This window comes from Physella acuta, unplaced genomic scaffold (assembly GCF_028476545.2).
Source record: "Physella acuta isolate Inbredline_101_S28 unplaced genomic scaffold, ASM2847654v3 ptg000225l, whole genome shotgun sequence".
In the NCBI taxonomy this organism is placed as follows: Eukaryota; Metazoa; Mollusca; class Gastropoda; family Physidae; genus Physella; species Physella acuta.
Genome location: NW_026731744.1, coordinates 1,552,581 through 1,562,607, shown reverse-complemented (window position 1 = coordinate 1,562,607; position 10,027 = coordinate 1,552,581). Strand labels below are relative to the sequence as shown.

Below are 10,027 nucleotides of genomic sequence, written 5' to 3'. Positions count from 1 at the left end.
ATTGAGATTTGCATAAATCTCGATATTTTTTGTGCACGATTACAATACTTTCTCTAAACTCCGTATACGAGAAAGTAAAAAAATGTAGCCGCCAGTTTCAGAATTCAGAGTGCTCTGGTCCATTTTTTGTCTGTGGTTCCTTCTGGCCACCAGCCTCCCACACACCAGCCTCCCACACACCAACCTCCCACACACCAGCCTCCCACACACCAACCTCTCACACACCAACCTCTCACACACCAGCCTCCCACACACCAGCCTCCCACACACCAGCCTCCCACACACCAACCTCCCACACACCAGCCTCCCACACACCAACCTCTCACACACCAGCCTCCCACACACCAACCTCCCACACACCAACCTCCCACACACCAACCTCCCACACACCAACCTCCCACACACCAACCTCCCACACACCAGCCTCCCACACACCAACCTCCCACACACCAACCTCCCACACACCAACCTCCCACACACCAACCGCCCACACACCAGCCTCCCACACACCAACCTCCCACACACCAACCTCCCACACACCAACCTCCCACACACCAGCCTCCCACACACCAACCTCCCACACACCAACCTCCCACACACCAACCTCCCACACACCAACCTCTCACACACCAGCCTCCCACACACCAACCTCCCACACACCAACCTCCCACACACCAACCTCCCACACACCAGCCTCCCACACACCAACCTCCCACACACCAACCTCCCACACACCAACCTCCCACACACCAACCGCCCACACACCAGCCTCCCACACACCAGCCTCCCACACACCAACCTCCCCCACGTCAATCTCCCACACCAACCTCTCACACACCAACCGCCCACACACCAACTTACCACACATTAACCTCCCATGGACCAGCCTCTCACAGACTCTGGTACACCTGCACTAAAGACCCGTTAGTATTTGTGGTGATGTGTGATTTACAAATATGACGTCATAGCAAACGGACATTGTGAGTCCCCCTCCCCCACCCCCTACAGCAGGCAAGACAGTCAAACCCAGACATTGGTGTGAGAGACGAATGGACGTCATCAGTTGACACGTGACTAGAAAAGTTTCCGTAGTCTGCTGACACCTGGACGTCTCGTGTATTTCCGCTCCTGCGTGTCGAGACAAGAAAGATGACAAGCTACTCTCCAGGTAGGTACGCCATCTTTGTTCTACCTTTGGTTTCGATAAAGATTCTTTAGCCCTAACACATTAGCACCCTAGAGCTCGATTCTACCTCAACACAAATCATACGATGTTAATGGTATCAAAACAGAACAATTACGAATCTTACAGCATCATTCTTAATGGTTAAAAACTTGTCACAACAATATTCGTAAGAAAATAAAGCGGGAGTGATCTCCCCTAAACTTTTTATAAAAAAAACTACGGGGATGGCAACTCGGGATATAGACCTGATTTTAATCCATTTTTAATTAATTAAACTTTTTAAAATATAAGATAATCTCGTAGCAAACAATATGTGTATAATAGGGTGGAATATTAGTACTTTATAAATTCAGGCGCGTTTTTTTTTTTTAAGAAATCGGAAATAGCATAAAGTACTACTTCCAGTCAACGGAAATTACTCAAAATTTGAAAGAATGAAGCAAATTAGATTTTATTCATTTAAATTTAGATGAAAATTCGTTTATTTATTTGAAACAGTTTTCAAGTTATAGGCATTTGAAAACCACACGTAGAATAAGTTCCATTTTCGGTTACCGGAAATCGCCTTAAAGGTGATACAGAACTACAAATTTTATAAAATACTTATATATGAAATGGTACTCAAGTTATCGCTTTTTTCAGTACTTAAACTTTTTTATTTACAATAGAATTGCTTGACTAAAAACTATTGCGCACCTAATGAACATGATAATGCGGTATAACAGTGCGGAATAGTTGGATACGGCTACCTACTAATTTGGATAAAAATTTAATTAATTCATAAAATGTTGATTAGGCATTCAAATTAAGACAAATTCAATGTCAGATTGCATTGTCTTTAAGTCTTGACCCACGTGCCAATTTTGAAAAGGAATCTGTCACTTAGAAGTGCCTAAAATTACGCTCGAGCGTTTTGATCTATGAGGACAGACAGACAGAGGAAGCAAGTTAAATAAAAGGTTGTAATAAAACGTTTTAATAACAACCTTATATGTTTGTTACTAGCTGCATACCCGTGCCTCAACGAGAGAACATAAGAACAGAACAAAAGCAAACACAATCACAAAAGAAAACGCAAACACCAACGCAAACACAACGCAAACGTAGCACTCAAAAGTAAACACAAACACAGATACAAACACAAAAGAAAAAACCGCAAACAAACGCATACGCTAACTCAAACAAAAACACAAACGCTTTATCAAATGGCTATAAGAAACAAACATAAACGCAAACTGTAAAATAACCACAAACGTAAACACAAACTCTGTCGCAAACTCAAACATAAACGCAAACTTTATCGGAAACATAAACTCGAACGTAAACGCAAATTAAACATAAACATACACGCAAACACAAACATAAACAGAAACTTATAGCAAAACATAAGCGCAAATGCAAGCATAAATGCAAACAATAACGCAATAATTTAAGCGTAAACATAAACGCGAACGTAAAGATTTAGTTTTATTTAAAACGCATGAATTCAAAGTAGAATAGAAACAAATATAGAAACTTTTATAATAACAAGGTTTTAAATGAAATAAAACAGATAAAATAAAACAAACTTCATTAATAAAAGCTTGGGTCGCTTTAATGTGTAAAAGATCTTTTGAAGCAACCAAAGCTTTTAATAATGAAGTTTGATTTTATTTTAAGTAAATTTTGAAGCTTGTAGTTATAAAGGGTTTTTTTTGTGTAGCTTTATGACTAGGCTTTTGAACTCAAATTCTGCTGTATGCCCTTGACTGGTAAACTCATCCTTATGCTCTATGTGTGCTAAACTCATCCTTATGCTCTATGTGTGCTAAACTCATCCTTATGCTCTATGTGTGCTAAACTCATCCTTATGCTCTATGTCCTTGTAAACTCATCCTTATGCTCTATGTCCTTGTAAACTCATCCTTATGCTCTATGTCCTTGTAAACTCATGATTCTACTGTAGACCTGCACCATGATAGCACTGGATGGCATCATTTGACTCCCCGAGACAGAGGCAACAGGAGCGTATCGAGGGAGATGGACGGTCGTTTGTGGGTCACACTGATCGTCCTCGTGCATCTGTTGAGGGGCGTGGGCGGCTTCCACCAGGGTGCGCCCGCCTACTCATGCAGGAGCATGGTCCCCGGGCACACCCACGGCCCACAGAGTGACGCCCCACCCTACGTCATCAGGCTGTCGCGCGCTATTCTAGGACCAGGGGAGACAATATCAAGTAAGTTTTTCTCAGGTTCTCTAAGGTCCTCTCGCCTCTCAGGTTCCGAAGTTAAAAAGTTTAAGGAATCAACATCCTTAGGTACCAGACCAAAGACGTCCTGTCGACACCATTAGGCTATTCGACAAGTCAATGTTTTATTTTATGTATCAACTGTTACTTAATTTATCAACTGTTACTTAATTTAATTGATTAACTGTTAGTGAATTGAACAACTGTTAGTGAATTGATCAACTTGTTGTCTCCGCTGCTAGTCGACCTTGAGAGCACAGCGGACATTCCTTTTCGCGGCTTTCTGTGTGCAGTCAGCGCAGGTGATGACGTCACCAACAACACGATGGGTGCCTTCTCTCTGACGTCATCTTCTAACCAAGTTCAGCTTCTAACTTGTTTAGTAAGTACCACTAGGTCACGTGATTGGGTTGTTTGGACGGTAATAATAAGAGGCGGCTTAAAATGGCGAGTTGGGTTCGATTGTTTATGTTGACATGGGTAAAAAAGAAAAGCGGCCTGAAAAAAAACCCAATAATTTTGGGATTTTTTTTTTTAGAACCGTCCATGTGCCCGGGAGCCACCGATACACTACCGCAGGGGCGCCGGGAGCCACCGATACACTACCGCAGGGGCGCCGGGAGCCACCGATACACTACCGCAGGGGCGCCGGGAGCCACCGATACACTACCGCAGGGGCGCCGGGAGCCACCGATACACTACCGCAGGGGCGCCGGGAGCCACCGATACACTACCGCAGGGGCGCCGGGAGCCACCGATACACTACCGCAGGGGCGCCGGTACGGCCCCGTGCCACTTTGTCAGTATCACGCTGCTTAACTTAAATGTAGGCGCCATAGTGCTCTCGGGGGATCCAGGGGTGCCAAATTGGACCCTACTGGAGCAACGCCACTTCGGAATTTTTTTTCGTAGAAATCTCTCATTGCGTTTTTTCAACAACTTCATAAAAGACAAACGCAGAGACAAAAAGACATACTTTCATTTTAATATGGATAAATAGATAGATTACCAAACGGTATTTTTTAGACAAAACTCAAGATGTATACTTAAGGTGTCACTAATCATTATTATTTAGGACGTTATGCCCAGCTCAATGTTTTTGTTATAGATTTTTTATTGACAAAGGGAAACAACCAAGTTAATATGGTTTGCAAAAAAAAATCTAATTTTGTGAAAAACGATGACCATTTGCAAAACCCTTTTTTAGGGTACATTGGCTCTGTACATCTGGAGCATTTTTTGCATAAATCTGGGTAAATAAATCTGCCATAAATCTGGGTAAATAAATCTGCCATAAATCTGGGTAAATAAATCTTCCATAAATCTGGGTAAATAAATCTGCCATAAATCTGGGTAAATAAATCTGCCATAAATCTGGGTAAATAAATCTGCCATAAATCTGGGTAAATAAATCTGCCATAAACCTGGGTAAATAAATCTTCCATAAATCTGGGTAAATAAATCTGCCATAAATCTGGGTAAATAAATCTGCCATAAATCTGGGTAAATAAATCTGCCATAAATCTGGGTAAATAAATCTGCCATAAATCTGGGTAAATAAATCTGCCATAAACCTGGGTAAATAAATCTTCCATAAATTTGGGTAAATAAATCTGCCATAAATCTGGGTAAATAAATCTGCCATAAACCTGGGTAAATAAATCTGCCATAAACCTGGGTAAATAAATCTGCCATAAATCTGGGTAAATAAATCTGCCATAAATCTGGGTAAATAAATCTGCCATAAACCTGGGTAAATAAATCTGCCATAAATCTGGGTAAATAAATCTTCCATAAATCTGGGTAAATAAATCTGCCATAAATCTGGGTAAATAAATCTGCCATAAACCTGGGTAAATAAATCTGCCATAAACCTGGGTAAATAAATCTGCCATAAATCTGGGTAAATAAATCTGCCATAAACCTGGGTAAATAAATCTGCCATAAATCTGGGTAAATAAATCTGCCATAAATCTGGGTAAATAAATCTGCCATAAATCTGGGTAAATAAATCTGCTAAATCTGGGTAAATAAATCTGCTAAATCTGGGTAAATGAATCTGCCATAAACCTGGGTAAATAAATCTGCCATAAATCTGGGTAAATAAATCTGCCATAACTCTGGGTAAATAAATCTGCCATAAATCTGGGTAAATAAATCTGCTAAATCTGGGTAAATAAATCTGCTAAATCTGGGTAAATAAATCTGCCATAAACCTGGGTAAATAAATCTGCCTTCTGGACAAACTATCGGCCAGCCGCAGCTAAAAAGAGATCACGAGTGAAAATCCTTATATGAGATATATATCGAACTCCCCTTAAATTTTGTGAGGTCGTAGACAGATCCTGGAGGATAACAAAAAAAAAAAAACTTTATTCACGACGGAAAAAGAAGCTGTATTTGCTTATATAAGCATAGTAACTGTTTGCTAATAAACGTAAACAAAGACTACGTCTTTAGTTCAATTTACAACGGTGGTGACTTTTTTTTAATTATTAACAATTTTATACTATTTTAAACAGAAAATGAAGTATAGCATTCATTTGAGTAAGATTTGTGTTAATTTGTAGAAATTAATTTTAAAAGTCAATGAAATATAAATTAAGTTATATATATATATATATACCAGTCAACTCTGTAGTTCTAATTACCTTCCAAGTAATAAATTGCGAACGTTTTAACTTAAGCGCTCCACAAAAGCCAATAAATAATTCGTTAAGCATTCAAACTCTCAAATGTTTTTTGAAAACCTAAGCGAAGCTTGGCAGTATGCCTAGTTCAATAATTTTCCTTAGTTTTATGGACAAAGGGATACAGTGATACAGCCAAGTTAATATGGTTCGCAAAATAATCTAAGCATGGTTGATTCCCCTGAATACTCAAAATTCAAGATTTCTTAGTTTTATGGACAAAGGGAAACAGCCAAGTTAATATGGTTCGCAAAATAATCTAAGCCTGGTTAATTCCCCTGAATACTCAAAATTCAATAATGTTCCTTAGGTTTATTGTAGGTAGTTCAAACTGGCGAAAAAGTGCGTTTTGGGGTCAGTTTTTGTGGTTGATTTTTTTTTTTTTAAATTTCACTACTTCTAGTGTTAAAAATCGCATAACTTTTTTATTTATTGAGATATTTTTATAAAATTTGTGGCATAGACCTTACAATTAAAAGTTCTTTCATGAAATATTCACTCCAGAAGTCTGCAATCAATAGTTAATTTCAGTTTGGACTACCTTTTTATAGACAAAGGGAAACAACCAAGTTAATGTGGTTTGCAAAAGAAATCTAAGACTGGTTGATTCCCCCGAATACTCAAAATTCAATATTTCTTAGTTTTATGGACAAAGGGAAACAACCAAATTAATATGGTTCGCAAAATAATCTAAGCCTGGTTAATTCCCCTGAATACTCAAAATTCAATAATGTTCCTTAGGTTTATTGTAGGTAGTTCAAACTGGCGAAAAAGTGCGTTTTGGGGTCAGTTTTTGTGGTTGATTTTTTTTTTAAATTTCACTACTTCTAGTGTTAGTTATAGTGTCTTATAAGAATAAAAATCATGTCTATAAAGTTTAAGTCTTTGTCTGTCGTAATCTGGTATTTTTATATCTGTAACACATGTTTGAATGTGTTTTATATTTGTTTGAGAGGTATCAGTTACGTCAACAAATTTCACCGTTTTGTGAGTACCGATCGACCCCACTCCATTAAATTTTGATTCTGTTTCTCCTGCACTAGATAACTGGCATTTTAAAAAATAATATTTTAACTCATGTGATTTTTTAAAATAATGAACACATTCTTTCTGTTAATGTTACCAACACAATAGTTTTAGAGTTATTCTATGTCCAAGCAAAAAAAAAATTGGATTTTTTTTAAAATGAAAATAAAAGTGACCAAAACGCATTTTTGTTATTTTCAATTATTTTTTTTTTACCTTAGAAAAACTCATTTTAGGTGACTGAAAAAAATTGTGCATATATATTACAAACTTTGCAGTAACTTTACCAATTTCTACACTTCTATTGTTCTTTAGTTCAGAAAATATGGGTTCTCAAAATGTCACTTTTTGAAAATCAGTTATTTTACTAAATTTTGCTTTTTTAAAAATCGCATAACTTTTTTATTTATTGAGATATTTTTATAAAATTTGTGGCATAGACCTTACAATTAAAAGTTCTTTCATGACATATTCACTCCAGAAGTCTGCAATCAATAGTTAATTTCAGTTTGGACTACCTTTTTATAGACAAAGGGAAACAACCAAGTTAATGTGGTTTGCAAAAGAGATCTAAGCCTGGTTGATTCCCCTGAATACTCAAAATTTAATATTTCTTAGTTTTATGGACAAGGGAAACAACCAAGTTATTCTGGTTTGCAAAATAATCTAAGCCTGATTGATTCCCCTGAATACTCAAAATTCAATAATATCCTTATTTTTATCGTATGTATTTTTATATACGAGGAAGTTAAGGGGCGATTACTCTCGCTTTACTTTTCAAATACTTTTTAATCAGACTATTTTGTTGGCCTATGTTTGTGTCAAATGAATTCCCCTGTCTCTATCATCCACTTTTCCCCCAGAGATCGACAGCTGATACAGCGGTAACCCACACCAACCCCTCGGATAAGTGGAGCGTAGATTTCCATTGGAGGGCACCGTCTGATGCCAGAGTTGGTCAGGTCTACAAACTCAGGTCAGTTTTCTTCTTCTGTGCTCAATATGTCCTCTCTTGCTTCACCCTCACACGTACTTCCACTCCCCCACCTCTCACCCCTAACTCCCCCCACCTCTCTACCTCTACTCTCCCCTCACTCCACCACCTCCCTCCCCGCACTCCCCCACCTCTCTATCTCCACACTCCCCTCACTCCCCCACCTCTCTACCTCTACTCTCCCCCACTCCCCCACCTCTCTACCTCTACTCTCCCCATCTCTCTCCCCCACGTCTCTACCTCTACTCTCCCCCACCTCTCTACCCCCACTCCCCCACCTCTCTACCTCCACTCCCCACCTCCCTCCCCTCCCTCCCCCACCTCTCTCCCCTAACTCCTCCACCTCTCTATCTCCACGCTCCCCTCACTCCCCCACCTCTCTACCTCTACTCTCCCCCACTCCCCCACCTCTCTACCTCTACTCTCCCCCACTCCCCCACCTCCTCCCCTCACTCCCCCACCTCTCTACCTCTACTCTCCCCCACCTCTCTCCCCTAACTCCCCCACCTCTCTACCCCCACTCCCCCACCTCTCTCCCCTAACTCCCCTCACCTCTCTATCTCCAGATGCACGTTCGTCCAGGCGTTCTCTGTATTCTGGAGCAATTACCAAGTTGACCTTACGATTGCTGAGGTCAATGACCGGCGTCAACAGTTGGCCAGCAGTAACGTGACAGTCAGCGCGGTCAATGACCCCCAGTCTAACACTAGGACTGCGGTCAATGACCCCCAGTCTAACACTAGGACTGGGGTCAATGACCCCCAGTCGAATATTAGGACTGCGGTCAATGACCCCCAGTCTATCAGTAGGACTGGGGTCAATGAACCCCAGTCTAACACTAGGACTGGGGTCAATGACCCCCAGTCTAACATAAGAACTGCGGTCAATGACCCCCAGTCTAACATAAGAACTGCGGTCAATGACCCCCAGTCTAACACTAGGACTGGGGTCAATGACCCCCAGTCGAATATTAGGACTGGGGTCAATGACCCCCAGTCTAACACTAGGACTGGGGTCAATGACCCCCAGTCTAACACTAGGACTGGGGTCAATGACCCCCAGTCGAATATTAGGACTGGGGTCAATGACCCCCAGTCTAACACTAGGACTGGGGTCAATGACCCACTTGGCCCCCACAGATTTAATGTGAGTGAGGTCGTCGATCGGGTTCAGACATCTGTGGACACTGCAAACTTCGAGGGATTCGAACCAAATACCGCACAAACAGGGTTCAGTACCACACAGCCATCTCTTCATCCCAGAACTGTTCAAAACTTTCCTTCGTTTGTACCTGCTTCAAATACAGAACAGATACTTGCAGCTTCTGCACGTGACGTCACTGGGGAAGTGGAGCGTGACGTCACTGGGGAGCGGGTCACCACCACGACAAGGCGCCCCAGAGCCCGGAGCCCAGGTACCCCTGCGGGCTCCAGGAACGTCCCCAGTTTTGTGCTGCTGAGCCCCAACGCTCGGTTCCTGACCGCAGAACATCTCAGGGGCGTCGCTAGGGTCAGGTTTTCGGCAGCTGCAGTCAGAGGTACAGCTAGAACTACAAGTCCAGCTAGAGATACAGCTAGAACTACAAGTCCAGCTACAGATACAGCTAGAACTACAAGTCCAGCTACAGATACAGCTAGCAGTAGAGCTACACTAGACTTTTAACAAAAGTACCACGTGACAACACCATCCATGTCAGCCAACCGCTGTCTCGCTGGTGCTGAGATATGGGGGCAGAGACCGGCAGGGACCCAAAAACTCACCAGTTACCATGGCAACAGTCACGCTTCCATCAATTGATGACCAGAAGTTTTAGATCTTTATTACATTCTGCCATTTTTTTTTGTTGTTGTTGTTTTTTTTTTTTTTTTGGGGGGGGGGGGGGGTCATATGGAGAGGGGTGTCAT

General features: G+C 41.3%; 1 protein-coding gene across 1 annotated transcript; it reads left to right on the top strand.

Annotated features, from left to right (window-relative positions):
• Nucleotides 1–1,028: 1,028 nt before the first annotated feature.
• Nucleotides 1,029–9,785, top strand: LOC131937972 (uncharacterized). Its single transcript, XM_059295764.1, has 5 exons — nucleotides 1,029–1,168; nucleotides 3,132–3,401; nucleotides 3,656–3,795; nucleotides 7,993–8,105; nucleotides 8,690–9,785. Exons 1-5 carry the CDS (start codon nucleotides 1,150–1,152, stop codon nucleotides 9,783–9,785), a joined length of 1,638 nt encoding a protein of 545 aa, XP_059151747.1. The 5' UTR covers nucleotides 1,029–1,149.
• Nucleotides 9,786–10,027: the final 242 nt, after the last annotated feature.